General features: G+C 41.6%; 2 protein-coding genes across 2 annotated transcripts in view; one reads left to right on the top strand and one right to left on the bottom strand.

The window, feature by feature from the left end:
* Positions 1–593: 593 nt before the first annotated feature.
* gh1 (growth hormone 1) lies at positions 594–10538 on the top strand. Its single transcript, XM_076266698.1, has 9 exons — positions 594–603; positions 862–1001; positions 1375–1491; positions 2274–2426; positions 2800–2965; positions 7500–7639; positions 7752–7868; positions 9997–10149; positions 10335–10538. Exons 1-9 carry the CDS (start codon positions 594–596, stop codon positions 10536–10538), a joined length of 1200 nt encoding a protein of 399 aa, XP_076122813.1.
* A 2637-nt stretch (positions 10539–13175) lies between these two features.
* LOC143102350 (sodium channel protein type 4 subunit alpha B-like) overlaps positions 13176–23553 on the bottom strand; it is an 81947-nt gene continuing 71569 nt past the window's right edge. The window contains exons 24-26 of the mRNA XM_076265880.1: positions 15833–15934; positions 14934–15204; positions 13176–14839 (exon numbers count right to left, since the gene is read on the bottom strand). Coding sequence (XP_076121995.1) covers positions 14208–14839; positions 14934–15204; positions 15833–15934 — 1005 coding nt within the window. The 3' untranslated portion in view covers positions 13176–14207. The remainder of the gene's footprint in view (positions 14840–14933; positions 15205–15832; positions 15935–23553) is intronic.

Raw genomic sequence — 23553 nt, 5'->3', positions numbered from 1 at the left:
GATGGTCAGATGGCTAAATGCCACTCAAATGATTCAGAGGGTGACAACAGTTGTTTTGATGAGAATATGGAAAACTAGACAGCTTTTTTCTGTGCCACTGAATTTAAGTTAACTAGCAAGCAAATTACTATTTTTTACAGTAAAAAGTAGACTTGTGCATGAGTGTTAAACTTATTTTGTTGGTACTGTTGTACGTATGCAACAGAACCTGAATGTTAACATGTTTAGATAGTGGTGGACAATCACAGGTCGGCAATGTCTGGGATCTTTAAGAGAGATCTTTCAGGAACCCATGTTTTATTTCATCACTCATCCAACAAAACACCAGTTTGTTTTTAGAAACATACAACGCCCTTCAAAGGTCATGGAATCCAATTATAGTCATCCTAAAATAGGATGCATAATACTGATGCACTGTATGTTGTCTAGATGTCCATTAACATGGATAACCATACTTCTTACTAAATGTCACTAAATCCCTTGTTGCATCCCATAACTGTGCATTAATACATTGAACCACCACGTATATATACAACTGCACGCTAAACCAAAGATCATCAGAGAGATCCTCACCATACCTATCACAAGGAACAATGGCCAAAGGTAAGCACACTCACCACTGGGGAAAAGTAACTCTCCATCTCTATAGCCTGTGAGGTGCAAAAAATATTTCTACTCTGTTTTCACATCATTTGAAACAGCAGTAGCAATGTATTGTAGAAGAGGTTTCTCTGAATCAGACTATTTTGTTTGTCTGTTTATTTGTTTACTTTCTATTCGTCTTGCGTTTGTTGACACAGCTCCTTTCTCTTCATCTTCAAATGTACAGGATCTCTAACTTTCCTTCTGTTTGTCTGTTAGTGTGTTTGCTGTTGCCGGCTCTGTTGGTGCTCAGTTCTATGGGCCACGTGGAACCATCAGAGAATCAGCGCCTCTTCAGACATGCGGCAGATCGCATGAAGTCCTTGCATCTGATGGCTGTGAACATGATCAGCGACTTTGTACGTTTTCCTGTCTTGAGAAAATATTTTTTTTAGAATGTATCCTCTATCACCAGTATCGTCAGCTATCCTTGATAGGCAGTGTAATATTAGAAAGTACTGTATGAAGCCCTCTTGGGTAGTGAGGTATTAGTTTATAAGGATGAATTGATGTCAATTTCTCCATCTATTCCAATACTTCTGTACAGAGCTCCAAATAAATCTCACCTAATGTGCCTTGATTGTGTGTTTCAACTGTACTTTTATGTGTATTGGTTAGAGCCTTTTAAGAGCCTTTCAGCCTTAATTAAGGTGAGTTTTCAGCAAAACTCACATCTGGGGCTAAACAATACCTCTTAATCTTAACTTCCTGTCAAATGTTCTCTGTGGCCAGGAGAACAGCCTGGACTTTGATGACCGCGTAGAGATAGGCAGCAACTTCCTGTTGTCCAACTGCTTCTCCGACTCCATCCAGGCCCCAACCAACAGGGAGGAGATTCAGAAGAGTACCGTGAGTTTCCTGTCCGATTTGCAGTCTTGTCTTGTACTGTCATTAATCCCAGCCTCAACATAACTGAGTAAAATAAATCTTTCAGAAATGATTAAGAAGGAATATAACAGTAATTTTTTGGGGCAGCCATGGCCTACTGGTTAGGGCTTCGGGCTTGTAACTGAAGGGTTGCCGGTTTGATCCCCAGTAGGAAAAATGTGGGTAGGGGAAGTGGTTGAGCACTGCTCTCCCATGCCCACATCCACAGCTGAAGTGCCCTTGAGCAAGGCACCTAACCTCCCTGAGTGCCGCTGTAGCAGGCAGCTCACTGCTCCGGGTTAGTGTGTGCTTCACTTCACTGTGTGTGTTTCACTAATTCACGGATTGGGATAAATGGTGAGACCAAATTTCCCTCACAGGATCAAAAGAGTATATATACTTATACTTTAAATTAAATTGACTGCCTGACCAGTTGAAATTTACCTAAGGCTGATTTCTAACCTGAAGTAAAGTGTTTAGGAAGTGGTTTGATTTGGAAGAAATTTGAACTCAAGCATACAATACCTCATGCCTTGATGAAGAACAGAAAATAAAATACTTTTTTTTAAAACTTTTTAATTTTTTTTAATCCTCCTGGTATATTTTTAATGATGTTTACAGTTTTTCTGTTGGATTTTCCAGTTGCTTTCACAAACACTATACTTCTCATTTAACAATTCGTTCAAAATGGCTCGCTCTTTTGGAGCCATACACATACACCTGGCCTTTCCTGAGGCTGATGTGTTGTTTGCTTCTCTTGACAGCTACTGAAGGTTCTACGCATCTCCTACCAGCTACTGGTGTCGTGGGAGTACCCCAGCCAGGCTTTTAGTGGAACCTTAACCAACAGCCTGAAGCCCAACGCCATCACAGACAGACTCACTGATCTGAAAATGGGTCTCCGCATCATTATCATGGTAAGACACATATCATGGAATGAGACATACCCAAAGCATGACGATGCATGGGCACAGCCTGAATCACTTAGCTTCCATGGGTTTCATCATTAGTGGATTACCATCTTCAGTAGGTGAATTGGCGGATGACACATGGAATATTCTGTCAGAAGTATTTTCTTTAACTACAGGTGAGGTTTCATACCTGTGGATAAGAAATTCTGTTCTCTTCTGTTTTAATCAATTTAGTTCACCGTGTTTTTTCATCTTCTCTTCTGCTTTTTTCAATTTCTATTCTGTTGTTTTGTTGTGCTCTTTTCTGTTCTGTTCCATTGTGGTCTTGTGTTGTGTTTGTTCTTGCATTTATATTCGCTTTTATCTCTGTGCACCTGAGGAGCACTTGACTGGCCAGTCCACTGTTGAGGAGTACTTATCGGCACCTGCAGTCTTTGACGAGTCTTACCTGAATGATGGTGCCCCGGGGAAGATCTACTCTCTGATGGCCTGCTTCAGACGGGACATCCACCGTGTGGAGACCTTCCTTAGGGTCGCCCACTGCCGTGTGTCCCCCAAGGAGTGCTTGCCCTAGGGCTACCCTAGGGGGGGGGGGGGGGTAGACTGGCTGCATCTTTCCAGCCTGTCAAGCATGGTCACTTTCGTATTTATTCTCTAATTCCGGGAGCAGTCATGTCTATATGTGAGACAAGCGTAGTGGATTGGTTATTACCTGAGAAGTGTTAGATTTCATCGGTTTAAAATATTTGGTGTCAGTGTTGAAATGCAATTCTTCAATTTACCCTGAGAAACCCTACTGATCTGCATGATTTTGAAATCGAATTACTAACAACTAGAATATAAAAGCATGTTATTATGCACACCATAACAAATTTTACATTTTTAAGAGTTGTCTCCATGCTCCCATGATTTAGCTCCATGTGTGTATGTAAAAAAATTAATTTATTTTAATATTTCTTTAACTTATTCACTGCCTACTCTTTAGTGTATCTGTTCTAGATTATTCAATAAAGCTTTGCAATACAAATTACTGACTTTCATGTCTCTTTAACACATGGCCACTTCACTCAAATAAAGCTAAACATTTTATATACGTTGTTCAGTATGGTGAGGTGAACAGCTCTTGATAATATTAACCACCAGATTAACCATCTGGTGGTACACTCTTTGGCTAGCTAAGGGCGCCGTTTATTTAATGAGGGTGGAGTCTCTGAGTCTCTGAGACTGAGGGAGCATCACTGATTTCTGTTCCTCCAGCACCTCGCTGCTGCTTGTTATTTCTCATTGTGTGACATGTTGCTGAACAGTGTAGAATTCTGTGCGATTTGAGTTGTTTTGAATGCACAATTACATAAGCTCAAAAACTGCATATAGCTCCTTTAAAGGTATTAATTATTATCAAACAATAATCAAAATACAGTGTCAATATACTCTGACTTCATTCACCAACCAAAGACTAGTTTCATCTGTCTTCAGTGTTGAAAACCTAAAAACCTACATTATTTGCCAAGGCCAAGGCACAGCAGCCATAACAGGTTGTACGATACCCTGACTTGTTCTCTGGTCAAGCTGCTAACTGTCCTTCCCTACTTTATGTCCCCCATCGCCTCAAAAAAATGGTAACAACATTAGAATATTATTTTCAAATGATAATAGTTTAGTTAGTTTAATTTTATATGCAGGCCTATTATTATTATCTCATTTGTTTGTGTGTGGTTGTTTTGATTTGAGTGTATGATCTTTATTGTCAACAAAGAAAGGCATTAATAACGATAGGCATAAAAAGACAGTTTTCCATGTTTAACACGCCCCACCGATCATATCTCTATTGCCCTCTGCTCCACTCTGAACCATAGCCATAAGGAGAGGGAAATTGCAGCCTTTTCATGAATCAATTAGGGCTACGTTTATACATGGCCGGCTATTTTCATAAACGGACATTTCACCCTCTCCATTTTCAAAAATAACATTGTGCACACCTGTCAGTTTTCAGAGAAGTTTCCCCGTGTATAAATGCTGTTAAGAGCATTCCAAACCTGTCGGTGGCAGGAGAAGCTCAATCCCACGTTAGCCAATCAGAATCCCGAAAAAATAGCAACAACAGCTACAAATCACTTCCTATTTCTGGGCCAAAAGCATTTGCACAAACATAAAAATGAGTACCACCTTAATAGCATCAATGATCAGTAGCCAAACAAACTGTAAACATAAGGCGCTCACATGACGTTAAGCATTTTCTGGCGCATAATGTGACGTTTGAGAACCTAAAACCCCGTTTCTCTCAGTTGATACAACAACACAAAACCGGCTTTATCAGAAATCTCCACTTTGGCCGGAGTTTTTACAAATAATCGTTTTCTGTGATAAAAACGGGGTTTTTGTGTAAATGAGAGGCCTTCGCTTCGTGTAAACGGGGCCTAGGTCTTTATGGAAAAATTTGCTTTTGACATTTTCATCGACTTACATAAGACAGAGTATTAGGGCCACACATATTTTTGAGGATAATGAAATTATTAAGCTTACAAACACAATGATACATTCTAGAAAGAACATTTGGGACGCGAAAACAGTAAAAGTAAACACTTAAAATAACTGGGCGATGAGGAGCACGCAAGACACAACAATCAATGGCAAGAATGCCATGGAACGAATGCTTGCTAAAATAACAGAGGTGAAGATAATGCAAGACAAGGGCTGGCATGAATGCAAGCGACAGTCCGGTAGGCTATCCTAGGTTGTTCACTTACGACAGCGTTACATATGGTCTGAGGCAGTCGTAATTTTTGTCTTAAAAATTTTGTCTTTTGTCTACATTACACATAGACTTGCGAATCATTTGAGTTACACACGCATCTTTTTACGATAGATTTACGATATGCGTAAGTTCTACGAGCAGTTAACGTGTGCTTTGAGTTACAGTCACCTATCATTTTCTTTACTTAATTTCTAACAACCTTCAAACAAACTCAGAAAGTTTAAATGTGCACCTATAACCACAAATTCTAAATCAGTGTGTCAGTAGCTAGTGCAAGATGTTGCACAAGGTACAAAGTTTGACTCCAAAGTAGCGACTTTCACAGGATATAGATCTAGGCTATTTTGCTCAATATGCAAAAATATGAAGGAACCGCATCTACCATTATGGATCACCTCAGAGACAACAGTAAGAACATGAATTGGCAGAGTCCACTTTTTGAGAGATGAATCAGAGGCAACACAGGGGTGTAGCACAAGATCCTGGGCCCCTACATAGGCAGTCCTAATGGGTCCCCATGTTTCCCCACCCCCCTAAAAACAATAATAATGATCGGGCCTCTGTTCACATGAATCTGTAGGCCTAGATGTTTATAGGGTAAAAACAATTTAGTCTGCCCTTCATGACTGTCTATGCAGGGGCCCAGGCCATCTTGCCCCTGCACCTACTGTATGACATGTACAGTAAGCAGTCACTGAATGTTACTCTTGGTGTCCCATACCTAATCCTTGAAATACAAAGGATTTTGATTTAATATAACTCTAATTTCCTATGTGGTCTTCATAGGGCTGTTTCATTCTCAAATTCAATTAGTCATTCTTAGTTGAGACAGGATAAAACATGTTATTAACCGTTAATAAAATGTGCTGTCAAAATATGTAAAGTATTATTGTAATTGATCAAGACTTTTCCCCTGAACCTATCCACTTAGATAACTTTCTGTAACTATCCCAGTGTCAGTCCAATCTAAATATTCAGCAGATGGTTGTGTGTGTAGGTGAATGGGAGACAGCTTGCATAGTCCACAGTGGAAAACTAAATTTGATCTGTTTTCCTCTCCTGATCAGGTCGGAAAACACTCTCTTCAGACATTGAATACGGCAAAAGTGATCTTACTGACCCCAACAGACCTGCTTGTTTGTAGTGTTCACTCTGCTAAAAGATGGCCAAACAGAGAGTCTTATTTAAGGTTTTAGTATATTGAACATGTGTGTGCGTTAGTGTGTGTATGTGTGTGTTTATGTGTATGTTTACTGCCTCTTGACTCTATGGGAAAGACCCATAGAGTCAAGTTTAAAATAATTTTTTGATGTTTTGATGTAAAAATCCAATGTAGTTTTTTTTTTAACCCTGGTGGCTAAAGGCTTAAGGAGCACATGCCAAGATACCTAGGATGAATAGTATATCAAGAAATAACATGCAAGATGCATAATAGCAACATAGGTACACACACACACACACACACACACAGACACACACACACACACAAAGACAAACATCATAAGCATCATGGAACATCTCCCGTTTCCCCTTGTAATCAATTAATGCATGAGTAACACCTGTATATAAAGCTTTACTTCAGACATATGACAACAAATTCACCAACACTTTTCATACAGAGAAGATCCTACACCCATCCTCACCTGCAGAAATGACTAAAGGTAAGAAAGTTGCCTCTATGTAACTATATAGTTCAAAACTTGAACCGTTGAAACGTAAATCTATAGTTACATTTTGTATACCAAAATTTGTAAAGTTTACAGATATCAGGCCAAAGTGCAACTTCTACTTTAAGGCCTGAAGATTTTGTGCTTCACACAGAGCATGATTTCTAGTAGGACGCTGCATAGAAAGGAACATTATGTAGTGATTTTGCTTAAAACAATGGCTTCAAACTCATTTTGATGGTGCACTGACGGTATATTAGGGATGTCATTGCAATGGTCCATGACGCCTGCTATTGCATGTAACTTTGGTGTATCATGCAGGAAAATTACCATTCTCATTATTTTTCAACTCACTGAGTACCCTTGTAGTACTTCTTTTCAACATACATGGCAGTCCTATAGATTTTTACTTTGCACTTTGAAAAATGATGCTAAAGGTACCCAGTGTGTTGGAAATTGACATCAAGGTATACATATCAATTCTGACATTGTGTTGCTTTAAAGACCTACTGTAAGGAGTGTGTTATGTTTGTGCATGATCATAGCTGATGCATGATCATAGCTAATCTATGTGCTTTTGAACAGTAACTGAGTATGCTTGACTCACAGTCATCCTAACATCTTGTATATATTGTGTGTCTGTCTTGTACTGCACAGGGAGCTTGTTGTTGCTGCTACTGCTGCTGAGTATGACTGGAAATGGTGCAGTGGCTATCAATAGTCAGCATCTTTTCAACAACGCTGTCATTCGTGTGCAAGTCCTGCACCAGTTGGCTGCGAGAATGATCAATGACTTTGTGAGGATCTTCATCTATTTTCTTTATAGAGAGTCAGGCAGTTAAAACAGTGAATGAAAAAACAAATGAGTGGGTTCACCAGCGCCATCTCTGTGCTTTTTTTCTACTGCAGGAGGAGAGCCTGTTCCCGGAAGACCGCAAGGCTCTGAGTAGGATCTTCCCCCTATCTCACTGCATCTCGGACAACATCCCAGCCCCCAGTGACAAGGACGAGACCCAGAGGAGCTCCGTAAGTCCAGCAAAGGGGCAGGGGATGTCACCACCAGCCTCTCGCAGCCTCTGTGCTGCCTGTATAGCTTTACACCAGAATATACAATGTGGTTGGAGTGAGGGAAATTCTAAACCACATCAATAAAAAAAAATCAAATTTTATTTGTAAGGGACAATGTGCAATTAAAACATAAATGTAACCATTTGGTGCATTGCACCAGAGTTAGCTTTAGGCTAAATTACATCTGCTCCAGAGTCAGGGTAGGAAGGAGATGGGGAGAGAGCGGTCACTCCACCGGGCCACAAATCCACCACGACTATAGCTCTGCATCCTCACTGCCCATCCCAAAGAAGTTTGTTGGTATGGCCCAACATGGAGTAAAAAATAGCATAAATTCTCAAAAAAGAAACTAGAGAGCATTTTTGAGAAGATGCTTAATGTGGCAGAAGATGTGTCTTCGGCAGTTGGAGGAGGGCATGGGACATAATTGTATAATTAAATAATATAATTAAATCAGATGTCTGTTATAGGTGTGTAATAAGCCCAAGGAGGTGGGCTTCAGTGATTTTAGAATTAGCTAGGGGGCATGGTTGAGCGTGACATAAATCAATGTCCTAAAATTTGTTGTAGAGCATTGGTGTCTTTGTGGGGCCTTTGGCTTTTCTGAAACGGAATACTTAAAAATAGAAGGCAATGCTTATTTTCTGTTAGGATGTATTTGAGTGTACACATATTTTGTAAAGAATACTCTGAGGAATGTCATTTGTACCTGATAATTGTTCATTTGATGATGAACTGTTCATCTGCTATTACCGTACATGTCTTCCAACTCCAACTAACCTTTGACTTAAGTACAGCACCTTTGGAATGTGTCTGCTATTGATTTCACTTACACGTATTACATTTGGTTGTTGTGTACTCATATACGTTGGCAGTTTTATTCATTCACCTCCTGTTGGTTATCCTGTCTCTCCCGGTGGCAAATGTAGCTTGGACGTCTCCTGTCTTCTTCGCTCTACCCATACGGAGGACTGAGTTTCCATCCAACTCTTTTAGGCGCACTTTAAATGCATCCTATGCAAGTTTTGTACCTTAAAGGTGCAGTCAGTGATTGCGCAGGAAGTTGCATTTGTTTGTGTTTATGTTTATATTTATTAGCAGCAGACACTTTTGTCCAAAACAACGTACATTATTACATTATATTTTAGCTAAGGACCAAACAAAACATGCCAGAGAGGCAGCTCAAACCTACTTTCAGTTTTCCCAGAGAAACTCCACGAAATGTTTAGTTTTTGTTTGGGGCACAGGCTGCCCCCACTTTGTTTGTTTCCAATTTTTGAAGCTTGGGCTGCTTACATAGACCGGGTTTTTTTTTTACAGTGTAGGCCTACTCACGGGCAGTTAACGGTCATGAGGAGATGATTGCTGAATGTGACAAAATGTTTTATGGCCTTGACGATTGCTGACTATACATTTAATATAAAAGCCTTGAACTCATTTTGATGGCTAACAAACTTTTACTGTAAGTTGACATGACTCTTCGGGAATGATTTTTGCCAGATTGTAAACAAATCCACATGTATTGTGTCCAGGAGGAAGGGTGCTAGCCAAGAGTGGTACTTAAAATACATTCTAGCAACTGCAGGGGGAGCCCAGTAGAAAATAAAATAATAATAAAAAAACGCAGATGTACATATTCTTGAGCCAAATGTTCATGAATGCCATATGCGATGATATGCAAATTAGCTGAATGGAAACCTTGATGTTTGCCATTTAGACAGTCTAACAATAATTCCGATAGCTCAGATATATATGTGATATTACTTTACCGATATTTTTCACAATGCATGTGATAGCTTACGATATCTTCTACTTCTATCTCGAAAATATTTATTTAGTCATTTGCCATTGCACGGGATTATGGCAAACGTGCGGGCATAGTCAAATTGCCATATGACCAAATCTGTAGGAGAAGTTGCGGCGCATAAACAGATATAAAGCCCTGGCCCACTTAAGGAGAACAATGACTGTGGTATGGACATAAAATAACTGGGTTTCTAACTCCAGCATCATTCTAAGTCTTTGATGTTGAGAGGCTCTTAAAAGTAATTGCTCCATAGAATGCTATGCCCTGGTCTCTTGGCAGGTTCTCAGGTTGCTCCGCACATCGCTCCGGCTCATCGAGACGTGGGAATACCCAAGCCAGGCTTTCAGTGGGGCCTTTTTTAATAGCCTGGGGCCCAACGCCATCTCAGAAAAGCTCAACGACCTTAAGATGGGTGTCAGCTTGCTCATTGGGGTAAGACTAGGAAACATTACAGTTCACATAGTAGTCATGAGATCCAGTATTTTTTTATGAACATGAAAGTGGACAAAAGTCACAAATAGATTCCAATCAACAATCAAACATTGTTTTGTTTTTATTTACGATGATTAAAATTCAGAAAAGTGAACCAACCAATCCAAGTGTGCTGTCCCCTTCAGGCCTACCTGAATGGTCAACCTGACATGCAGGGCAATGACTCTCTGCCCCTGCCCTTTGAGGACTTCTACCTGACCCTGGATGACAATGACCTGAGCAAGAGCTACCGCCTTATGGCCTGTTTCCGCAAGGACATGCACCGCGTGGAGACCTTCATCACCATGGCCAGGTGCCGAAGGTCCCCAGACACCAACTGCACCCTCTGAAAGCAGCCGGGTGACCAGGGACACCTTGCCAAACCACCAACCAACAGGCCCAACACTGATGGCCACAATCCACTGATAGTTCTTTATACCCTCTACAACTTTGGCACATTTGTCTTTTCTTATTTTTTAAAACAATTACTATGAGGGGGGGGGGGGGGGGGGGGGTGTCATCACACTGGAGATCTAGTTTGAATTGAAATTGTTATTTTTAAATGGTATCCCCAGATCATAGTGAAATCTGGAATCGGATTTAGATCCGATCAAGAATAGATGAATAGATGAGTTCCTAAGTTAGCTGTTCTGTAATGTGTTGTGAAAGAACCATGCTTAGCTAAGCCTAAACACAAGCTCACAATGGTGCTATGCAAAAAAGTATTTGCTATGGCTTCTGATGAATGAATCAGCCATTATTGTCCAGTGTTAAATATGTGGATTTGTCTTTTTTTAACCACTCACTATATTACTTATCGGATTTGCAAACACATTGCAATGAGCAGTTGTTCAGATGGTAACTTATGGCCATGGTAACTTATTCAGATTTATTTTCAAAAGTTGACTCTTTAATCGTATTTAGTAGGTACTCTTATCAATGTCTGTGTAAGTATGGTATTTTCCAATAAAGAGTTGCAGCACACTTGACAGCCTACTTCTTTTTTTTACTTGGGCAGTTCCAGCGTTATGGATGTGACAGTTGGACAGATAATGGTAAACAAAATGCCTTAGAGCAGAGAATTTTGAAGGAAACTGCCAAAACCATGATATACATAACATGATGGAGACTTGAATGAACACAAAAAGTGTATTTTTGAAACTATGCGTCTATAAACTATAAACCATTGCCTTCAGATCAGGTGATGCTCAGGGCTAACTTGAAAAGGGGCATCAAAAAGGCCAAGCACAGCCACAAGCTAAGGATTTAGGATCACTTCTAAAACAACTCTGACCCCCAACACATGTGGCAAAGCATCCAGGCCATAACAGACTACAAACCTACTAACACCACCCCCCCTACCACTGATGCCTCCTTGCCTGATGAGCTTCTATGGTCACTTTGACAGAGACAACAAAGAGGTGGCCATCAAGGATCTGGTCTCTGCAGAGAGTCAGCCCCTCACACTCTCCCCCACCGTGTGTACGGCACTGAGCAGGACTAATGCATGTAAGGCTGCTGGTCCTGATGGCTTCCCCGAAATACAGGAAGTCAAAAGCTGGCACACACACACCTCCTTTCTTACCAACGGGACTGAGGTGGAGCATGTCACCAGCTTCAAGTTTCTGGGTGTCCACATCTCTGAGGACCTCACTTGGACCCTCAACATCTCCACCCTGGCCAAGAAGGCTCACCAGCGTCTTCTTCCTGAGGGGACTAAAGAAGGTCCACCTGTCTCCTCAGGCCAACTGTGTCACAGTATGGTACTGTAGTAAAAATTATTTGTAAGAACATATTGTATACAAATGTGACTAACTTCATCAGTCTGTCTGCCTCATATTTGCATTAACTGCGTGGTGAAGACACGCCTCGACCATTTGCAAATCAAGTCTTTTGTCATGTACGACGGCCCAGCTTTTGTCTTATGCCAGACTTCACCATATGTGGTCGGCGCCAATTAAGCACGCATATGTCCGGGGCGTGTCTGAACTTTTCCACTGGAACAGACAAAGAACCTACTAACAGATATAAGGCTGTGACGGACAACGTTCGGGAGGTGACTTGAGGCAACTTGTTTCATGTTTCTCCTCCGAGCCGGCTTGTAATAAACCTGGGAGCGTCTCCCTTTCTTAACACATCTCAGTTCGGTTTTGTTTCCATGTCATTTGTAATTCTCACCACAGTACGGCAACTGCTCTGCCTCTGACTGGAAAGAACTGCAGAGGGTGGTGCAAACTGCCCAACGCATCACCGGTTCCTCACTCCTCTCTATCGAGGCGAAAGGCGCACAGCATCATCAAAGACTCTTCTCACCCCAACCACAGACTGTTCACCGCACTCCCCCCACAACCCACAATTATTTCACCCCTTCCCCAGTCTAGTCACCCTGTGACGCTTACTTTGCCTAAGTTGTGAAATGGAATTGATATGTCTACGGATGAAATTATTTCCAGATTCCCCCGATGAATAAGTTGCTAGCTAGTAGGTAGTAGCTGGAACTTGATGGTATTTTCCCAGTTAAATGAGGTGCCCTGACTCCTCCTGACCCTACCGAATTGCCCATGAGCAAGAGTACACAGAGTTTCAGGAGAAGGGGATGTTGAGTCTGCCACACATGCATGAAAACGCATGCGCACACACACACACACACACACAAAAGCAAACTCACACACTAACTTACACATAGCATGTTCCAAGAGTGGGGAATGGTGTAGGCAGAGAGAACATGAATGGTGGCCATATTTCGTGTATCGCTATGCGTCACATTTAGTTCAGAAGAGCATTAATAAGAGTATTTCTTTTTTGCCATTGACTTCTTATTTTAAGTTTTGGAAGATGAACAAACAAAATAAGAACATAAAACAGGCACACTGAGTATCATCGCCATAAATATGTATGACAATACCAAAGATAACATTTCCTCCACCTGACAAACAAAATAAAAAATAATCACATGCATTCTCATTTCAACAAAATGGAGAGGTGTATGTCTTTAAATTGCAATTTTATTTTATAGTGTTGCAGTTTTAACAAAGTTCCAGTACTAAGTAATTAACTAAGCAATTTTTGTGCCTAGTTATTCTTTTACAACTCCATCTGAATAAAAATCCATAGCCTCCAGTATATGATATAAAATGAATATGAATAATGATCTGTAGATAAGCCTGATACTGTAAGTGCATATATTACAATATGCATACCATAATGCACACTTCAAAAACTGCTTATCTAACAAAATCTAACCAATCTTATATCAAGATAAAAAAAAACCTAGTTGGTATTGTTTTCAGTATAAAGAGACTTACCTAGCGCTTTCTTATGAAACCATTTGACTTAATTAAAAAAAAAATGGACTTATTTTAAGACATCTCATCTTAAAAACAAGCAAATTTGTCTGCGAGTGCGTTGAGCAAATTTGTCTTGATAAGACTCCTTAAAATAAGTTAAAGTCTTCTTAAATTAAGTTAAAATGATCTTTTGAGACAATCATACCAAATCATACCAAAATGATCTTTTGAGATAAACAATACCAAATAGATTTTTTAATCTTAATATATGATCAATAACACTTGGTTAGAATACATTTTATTTATAAAGCACCTTTCAAGACACCCAAGGTCGCTTCACAAATGAAATGTGAAAATACAGACAATTTACAAACACTAGAATAAAAAAAGAAAAAGAAATCAAAGAAAAAGAAGATGCCACATGGAGCTGTGTGACTCGCCAGCGGATCCAGACAAATTAACAAATAATACAAGTTAAAAGATTAAAATCCATATCTTAAATGACTAGTCTTATTTGTTACACTACTAGACCAATTGGTTAGTAAGTAAGTAAGTAAGTAAGTAAGTAAGTAATTGTTACCCTCTAACTACAATATGTATGACAATGTATGTCAATGCATATATTCCAGTGCACCAATACTTAAACCACAGTACACACATATAAATTGGTGACACTAACCCTCAAATAATTCCAGCTAAATATGACTCGCTCTAAAATTTTCATTCTGGACTTCAGGGTGCTGGAGGATGTGCTTGCGCCAGGCTCTCTGGATGACTCGGGAGGCCACGTTCTCTTGCTTGCTTTAAATCTTCCTCGGGCAACAAGTTGGTACTTTCCTCAGTGGACTTGTTGAAGATCTCCAGGATGATGGCAATACACATGTTCAACACTATCAGGAAGGACAAGACAATGTAAGAGCATAAGAAGACTATTGCTACCCTAGGGCTTCCACAGTTACCCCTTACATCTGATCCTGGGTTTTCCATATCAGGGTCACAATCGGGTGGACCATTGGTCATGGGGATAAGGAATCCATCCCAACCAGCTAAAGTTGTGATAATGAAAAGGCAGATAAAGCTGTTGCCAAAAGTTTCAAAGTTGTACATGTCATCGATCATTATTTCACGCTTAACATATGCAAAGTTTAACATGCCAAAAATAGAGAAAACAAACATGATGAGAAAAAGGAGAAGGCACATATTGAAAATAGCAGGAAGTGACATCATCAGGGTAAACAGATGGGTTCGAATTCCCTTGGCACCAGGAATGAGGCTCAGAACTCGACCAATCCTTGCCAGTCGGATCACACCAAAAAGAGCTGGAGAGCCAAAATATTTCCAAATGAGGTCTACCAGAAAAACACCTTAAAAAAGAAATAAAAATAAAATGCATCAACTATGAACTATCCCAATCTTGTTTATATTTCTTTATGCAATTAAGCTGTCATTTCCACTTACCCACTATGGATATAATCAGCACAAAAAAGTCCAAAATATTCAGGCCACTAGAGAAGTAGTACTGTCTGAGGCCAATCAGTTTCAGAATGAATTCCACGGTGAAGATCACAATTAAGGCAATGTGGACGAAGTAAAGTATCTCATAGATCTGCTCACTCTGGTTGTCTGTTTCCATCATTAGAATCACCATGTTGAGCATGATCACAACCATCATAAAGATGTCGAAGAATTTGTTGGTGACCAAGTCAAAGACAAGTCCAAAGAATGTGTTCTGCATGCCCAAAATACAAAGACAGGAATCATCACAGGAAACGCATAATAATGATCACCTAACAAAGCTTTGGCTATGTCATGCCACATAACTTTTATGGCATTGAAAGACATTTTGGGTAACAGTGAAAAATAAAACAAAAAATCAAGACTGTTTATTCATTAAACTTGTGGGAAAATGTAGTATGGTCCAAGAAAAAAACATCAGAGATCACAGAGGTTTGTGCTCTCTCACTTGACAATGTTTTGTTTGTTTGCTTATTTGATTAAATGTACAAGAGAAATGGTAATACTATGGAGTAAATTGGCAGTTGTGGAGGTAGCTCTCGAACAGAGAGCTCACCCAGCAGAAAATAATACAAAGATTCCACAGCAGAGAACAGGCAATGTCTGGAATCATAAAAGTTCACCACTCGGCCCAGGCCCAGCTAGTGAATGGGCATTCAGCTATGAAGTCAGACAAATGAAAAATGTTCTACTAACTTACACCGCTGGTATCATAGCTAGGGACAACATGTAAAGATGTGACCATTTTGGGTGAACATGAAAGAGTCTCAGATAATTGTATTTTTTATACGCTAGGGTTTGTGAGAAATTATAGAAAGCTTCTACTGTTGTTTATAACCAACCTTTGGTCTTGGTATAGGCTTCAGAGGCTTAGAACTGTGTGTCTTCATAGCATAGTAGTACTTCTTCTGTGCTTCTGTCATGAAGATGCCAATGCCTCCATAGTAAAGGGAGAAAAACAATTATTCTAGCATGGATGCATTGCAGAAATTCACACAATCTCAAGTAACCATGCTCAAAAAGAATTAATTATGGTTGAGATTCCCAGAACACTGAATCACAGGTGGGCACATGTGCAAGGACAAAGTTTTTTTTTGGTTGAGATTCCCAGAACACTGAAACTCCCCCTCCCTCTCCCGCACTGCTGGGTAGACCGAAATAAGTTTTCAGTGAAAACCTTGCTAACCGATGCACGCAAGATTACAAAATGTTTGTGGTATGTTGGCCTTAAGAAGCTGCATTAACCAAGCTCCTTGAGACTTATATGTGATGTAGCGCCACATATTGAAAGACTTTGGGCCCTATTTTCACGACGCAAAACCTGGCACAAAGCGTGTTATTATCCCAACGCAAAGCTTTTTGCTATCTTACACTTCACTTTTATTAAAGAATGCCCCCAGGTGTGTAGCAATTAACGACATAAGGGCTCTATCTTAGCGATCTAAAATGCATGGTCACTAGTGAATAGCTTAAATCATTTAGGGGTTTGTCCAGTCCACATTAGGGGTAGCTTTGTTATCAAATGTCAGGCGCCTGGCGCAAAAAGGCAGCTCTTATGTTTCTTAATCAGGCATGGGTGTGTTTTAGGCGTAACCTCCTTCAACCAATGAGAATGACATCTGTGTAGCGGTCATATAGGGATTGTCAAAGTTTTTTTTCCCCCGTCATCTACTTCCTGAATTTTTGGTCAACGATAACCGGGACACAGAAACACTGGGGGACATGAAACTTGGTGGGCATTTAGCCCCACTAGATTTCTACGAAAATGTTTTATTTGGTCCCCAGGGACCACTAAACTAAACTATTTTCTACTAACTACTATTTTAATAAACTGTCTGTACACTTACAAAGTTCTCAATGCTTCGGTTTACATGTAGGGCCCAGGGATGGAAATTAACCACCCGCCCCCCGCCAAATGCGGGTAGTTTTGTGCGCTGGCGGGTGAATTTGGTCAACTTACCAGCCACTGTGGCGGGTAGAGCTAGCGTACCACAAATAGTCAGATCCGATCTAATTTTCATACTTATTGACGGTTAAAAATAAGAAAGTGTCTGTAGGGATCATGTAGCCTAACGTTACCAGCCTATAAGGGTAAATCGCGCTGATTTTAAGTTCTACAACTCGTAGTGAGCCGCCACCGCAGCATAGCCTATAGGCACTGGTGCAACGCTTCACTTTCACTTCACTACCATTAAGACACTGTCACTATGCTTTCATGTGCAACTGCTAGATTATTTCAGGATGACTGCATAGACATAAATCTAGTGATCTGTGGATCTGCGTTATATCTTCACAGGCTAATATTCTCACGTAAATAGTTCTCTTTTGAATTGGCCTGTAGGCCTAGGTATTTTAATCCGGCCCGCGACACGCTGCTATTTAGACCTATGAGGCAGACAGACGGACATCTCCACACCCATTCGTCGTGATGGAATATCTCACAAACTTTTCATTCAAAGAAATTACAAACCGTATCAGAATAAACAGCAGAACTTACCGAACGCAAAGGTGTAAAGCATTCCCTTATGTTATAGCCGTTCGCGAGTAATCCGGTTTTGAAATTGAAGCAAATGTCTACACGGTCTCCAACGTTGGGCTTTTGTCATATATGATAAGGCCAAATACAAAATAAATGTTAACAATATCGCCTAGATAACTGTACAACCAGAGTTTTTCCAATGTAGTTTCACAAAATGCTAAGCATTTTAATATTTAAATCAGATGATGTACACTATAGTTAGATCAAGTTGGAGAGTTGGATTATAGGATGCTCCAGAACTCACACAAATGGAGTCTTAAAGGAGCCACACCACTTTTATGACAAGACACTATAGCATATGAATGTGGTTCTGTTGACCTTTAGTTTTGTTGCTACTGTGCTTGGAGGACAGGTTTAGGGCAAAACTCAGCACATTTTAGTCATATTGCAATAATGGCGATTACCGTGATCATTTTGGATAGCCTACTATAATCATGATATCACATTTTCATGCCGTTTCTCTAGTGGCTGGTAAAAAAGTTGAGTGGCTGGTAGATTTTGGAATCCAGCCACAGTGGCAGGTAGAAAAAATATTTAATTTCCATCCCTGGTAGGGCCCCTCATTATGCTACCGTGGAAGTGTGGTGCTATTTTGAGCCTTGTTAGCGGTATAGAAATAGCAATTTCTTTTTACTTTGCGTGTGCCCCGAAGACTAGCGCTAAACGCTTATTAGCGGTTTGTGGTAAAACTGGTCACGTTCGATTAGCATGAAAACATATCCCAGAGAATGGACGAACTCATGTGTAACTCATGTACACGTGTTATTAACCCCTAGGTACAGTACATCTTGCGCCGAAATTGTCCTTTAAGTATAAACTGCTCACAATGTAGTTTGTGGCAATGTGCACTGACGGACTGGACGGTCTGGCATTTGGGCAGATGCCAGAAGGGCCACGGCCCCTCGTGGGAAGTTTGGGCCGGCCAATGACGGAGCGGCATGCTTTTATCTCTAACTCCCTTTTCCTCCTTCATAGTTGGAAACTGATCAGTATTTATACCAGACATGAGTCTCTACACTACAGTCATGGTGACCCTCAATATTTACATCAGTCTACATTCTTTTGTAACCTTATTCAATCAAATTATTTAAAAGTGCATTGTTTGAAATTGGAATACAATAAATATGCTGCCTGTATCTTTTATTTTATTATTGGTTTACAAAAGTTAGGCTACATGAAGCAATGACTTCTGGGAATTTCAAAACCGAATGCATCTACTTCCTTCAGCACGGGGAATTGCCGATCTAGCATGCCTTGATCCTTGGAATTTTCCCCTTATAAAAGCTAATAAACTGCCCCCAAATGCACTTCGAAACATAAGAGAATGTCTGCTTAAATTCAGTGAAGGTGATACGGTTGAAAATAGTCGGAATTGACACATCTCGCCACGCACTGGGACAGCCTGAAAAAGTCTCCTCTAAACGAGTATACAGTCAAAGCGCCGGACTTTGATGATGCCGCGGAGATATAGGAAGATACAGAAATAAACCTGGTGAGCAAGAAATGTGCTACCTGCAAGAATTGTGCAATCTGTTGCTATTTCCTTCTCCAGCAGTTAAACCTCTTTACCTGTGCCTACAACTATATATGGTTAGCAAATGAATTCCTACTAACACAGTCATGTACTCAAGTGGCATGCAAACGGAGTTTTTCCACTCTTAAATTCATCAACAATCGCCTAAGGACACGATTGTCACAGGATAATTTGGAGGCCTTTATGCTGATGGCGACAGAGAAAGAGGTTCTATAATGAACTTGGATGCTGATGAGCAAGCTCCTTCGCACCTTGTTAACTGCAGGACGTTAATTAAGACATGTTTGTGGAGCGGCTGCTCTGATGGGTTTCCCGTTTACCAACAAAACTAGGCCTACATTCGCGCGCAGCCGTGGGGCAGAAGACGCTTGGTGCCACAGTGTTATAAACTTGACTTAAATAGTCGGCTGCTGTAAGCTACAATCGGATTTTTTTATATACCCCTGGTCCACTGTTGTCTCAATGATAATAACATCTCATTTCAGGCTATAGACTAGAGTTTGCCGTTCATTTGCATTAACATCATATTTTGTCATTTTTGGCGAAGACATGCATTCCTTTAGGGATATTGAACATATTGAACATTCTCTAACCATCGTGATTTCGAATTGGTGCAGTTTTCAGCACAAAAACTTATTTAGTTCTTTTCATGGAGAGCACTGCTCTATGCTGTTCTATGGTGCTTTCTGCCTCTTGCGCACGCATGTTTTCGTGACGTTGCATAGAAATCCATGTAGCCTATTCTAGGCTATTCTTTTTTCATTTTCATATTTCATATTTTTAGAGTTGTGCATTGATATATCCATGTTCTTGGTTCAGTCTTTATGCATATTAAAGTTAGAGTTCATCACCAATGGGGCTACAAACGTGTTATGTCCGTGCATGTGAAGTTATATCTGTGTGTTGCAGGCACATGCACGCGCGTGCAATATGCGCGTCCCCGTGTGGGCTGCTGGTTGGTGAAAATGCCAGGGCCGTTTTTTAATCCCAGTCCGTCACTGGCAATGTGGTTATCACAGAACAAAGACCTCTATTATTCTTACTATTCTTTCTATTCTATGCACCCTTTATTTCTTAAAAAAATACATTACTGTATATGAAGAGCCTTTTTAATAGGAAACTAGATAGTTAGGCCTATTCAAATACATAATGCCCCACCTTGATTAGAACCTTGTTATGGGAGAAAATGTTTACATTGTGTTTGTTAAAAATGACTAATGGCCGATATATCGGTTATCAGTTTTTGAAAAACTCAAATATTGAAATCGCACACACACACACACACAAACAAACACACACACACAGGCACGCACACACTCACAAACACACACACACACACACGCACGCACGCATGCACACAGGCACACACACACATGCAAACACACACACAGGCAGGCATGTACAAGTATACACAAAAGTTGCAAGAGTAGGGAATGGAGTAGGAGATGGAGACAAATTGACAAGTGTGATTTTTTTTCGCGGAGAGGATGTACAGGACTGAGCAGCGGTCATATTTTGTACTGCTATGCGGTACATCTAGTTTGAACTCATAGGCAAAGTGAAACTAACTTCACCGTGGTGTCATAGTCAACGACAAAACAGTTATACACAGTTAATTACTTTCTCTATTGACTGACAAGGGGTTACCATTGAAAACATAGCCTGATTTATCCTGCAGGAGTTGTTGCTTACATCTCGTGACAGTGCATCGTCAGCTGTGCTTCATATGCGCCTTTCGCTATAGACCAGGTTTTTCTTGGTCAGTGGCGTAATGCTTTTTAGATGGTGTAAGATAGCGATTTTTAGATCATGCGCCAGACCACACCTTGGGCCCTGTCGTGCACTCAAGCAGGCCCGTCGGAAGGGGGGGGCGAATTGGACGGTCGCCCAGGGCCTCGCGCTCTGATGGGCCTCGCACCTGGCCAATGATGTTGCAGATTTATCTCTAAATCTTTATTGCTGCTCTTTATACAATATGTCTCTAAAATAAAGAACTGTATTTCATTTAAATCTGCATAGACATTGTTTAAGATTTAAAAACAAAGTAGGGCCTAAATAAAAATGAATATCTTTTAATTTTATTTCATGATGTCGTTACGTAGGCTAGGCTTGTAGCGGCCGCCGGCCGGCCAGGCTTGTAGCGGGCTTGTTGTAGCGGTCAGCCAGGCTTGTAGTGGCCGGGAAGGCGAGCCAGAACGAAGGGGAAATGTCGGCAGCACGTCCGCGCGACTGCTTTCGTAAATTTCAGTCTGGTGCTGAGAAAAGAAAGAAACTAAAACAGAAAGAGGAGTTCAACAAGACACTGCATGGTTCTCTGGATCGGTTTGTGAATAATTCATCTAGAGATGTGGCCGAGCAGCAGCAGGCACACAGGGATAGTGACAGTGGTGCTACAGTTATGGAGACAAGCATTAATGTTAATGTTGTTAGCACCAATGAGGGCAGTAGTGATTTAACAACAACTCGATCGTTACAACTGGAGGAAAGCATCGAAAGGGAGGAGGATATCCAATATGAGAATCAATAAAGTATTTATGCAATATGTGCCATTGTAAATTAAATCACTGTGTATAGCCTACTAAAGTTGAAAAATGCTTCTCATAACAGGCTGTAACAACCTAGCACTAGTGTAACGATCCTGTGTTCCCTGTCCCTCCTTTGTTTACCTCCTGTGCCATGTGCTCCTGTGTTTACTTCCTGTCCCTGTGTTTTAGTTCCTGTCAGCCATGTGCTCCTTTGTTTGTCTTGCCATGTCTCAGTTCCCTGTGTCTCCGCCCCTCACCTGTTCCTCATTATTAGTCTGCTAGTTTAATTATGATTTCCAGCCCTGTGTTCACCTGTCTCTTGTTTTACCTTGTTTCTTGTCCACCTGTGCCTTGTTAGCCTTGTTAAATCCCTGTGTATATCAACCCCTAGTTTCGTTATGTTCCTTCTGTGTCATTGTTGTAATATTCCTGCGCTGCACTCTGTAACTAAAGTCAGTAAATCTACTCTTGGTGTGTTGTCCTGCTTTTGGGTCAATTCAAGTAGCAGCCCGTAACAGTCCGTGACAGAATGACACAGCAAAACATAGACCCAGCGGGCATTTATCAGTTGTTCCTTGGGAGCTTCCTTGGGAGCAGTTCTGGGTGAACGATGAGGACGTCTGGTCCACCGAAGATGACGACGACTGGTCCACTGAGGAGTGGTCAACAGACCATGAAGGTTTCCCTGAGCACCTCTCTGATCCTGATCCTGATACCGCAGAGGCCATTTCTACCTCTGGGTTTTCTGTCCCTGTTTCGGTGCCTTCCCAAGCCTTGTCTCCTCCAGTGGCCAGCCCTTTGTGTCCTTCAGTGCCAGCCCCACAGTACGCTCCTCCAGTGACACTTCCATGCTCTGTCCCGGCTCCTCGCCTCCCTCCAGTCCCGAGTTCGACTCACGCTCTGACTCCAGTCCCGATTCCAGCTCCAGCCCCGATTCCGGCTCCCGCTCCAGTCCCGATTCTGGCTCCAGTTCCGATTCCGGCTCCAGCTCCAGCCCCGATTCCGGCTCCAGTTCCGACTCCGGCTCCAACCCCGACTCCGGTTCCGATTCCAGCTCCTGCACCGGCTCAAGCTCCAGTACCGACTTTGTCTCCAGTCCCGGCTCCCGATCCTGCTCAAGCTCCGACTCCGGCACCTGATCCTGCTCCCGATCCTGCTCCAGCTCCAACTCAGGCTCCGGATCCTGATCCAGCTCCGACACAGGCTCGGGCTCTGACCGGTCGTCCATCGGGCCGCCCGCCTAAACCGCCGTCCCTGACTGGCCGCCCGCCTGAACCGCCGTCCCTGACCAGCCGCCCGCCTGAACCGCCGTCCCTGACCGGCCGCCCGCCTGAACCGCCGTCCCTGACCGGCCGCCCGCCTGAACTGCCGTCCCTGACCGGCCATCCACCCGGCCGCCCGCCTGACCCTCCTGCCTTTGGCCCCCTCCACCTACCCTGCTTGGGCTTCTTTTTTCTGTTGGGCCGTCTGGAATCCGGCCCTTAAAGGGGGGGGGGGTACTGTAACGATCCTGTGTTCCCTGTCCCTCCTTTGTTTACCTCCTGTGCTATGTGGTCCTGTGTTTACTTCCTGTCCCTGTGTTTTAGTTCCTATCAGCCATGTGCTCCTTTGTTTGTCTTGCCATGTCTCAGTTCCCTGTGTCTCCGCCCCTCACCTGTTCCTCATTATTAGTCTGCTAGTTTAATTATGATTTCCAGCCCTGTGTTCACCTGTCTCTTGTTTTACCTTGTTTCTTGTCCACCTGTGCCTTGTTAGCCTTGTTAAATCCCTGTGTATATAAACCCCTAGTTTCGTTATGTTCCTTCTGTGTCATTGTTGTAATATTCCTGCGCTGCACTCAACAATTCATTACTAACAGTTAGTTAACTGTTGTTATCCTTTAATAACATTAACTAACTGTTAACATGCAGCTTGTAAGTGTTAATAAGCAGCCTTTTAGGTTACTTACAAGCATATTTGTTAACA

Source organism: Alosa pseudoharengus, unplaced genomic scaffold, assembly GCF_046254945.1.
Source record: "Alosa pseudoharengus isolate Yale_2024_CS ecotype anadromous, Long Island Sound unplaced genomic scaffold, YU_APseudo_1.1 YU_APseudo_1.1_scf_4, whole genome shotgun sequence".
Taxonomy (NCBI): Eukaryota; Metazoa; Chordata; class Actinopteri; order Clupeiformes; family Clupeidae; genus Alosa; species Alosa pseudoharengus.
Note: the sequence above shows the minus strand (reverse complement) of the source record. Positions and strands in the feature narration are given on the sequence as shown.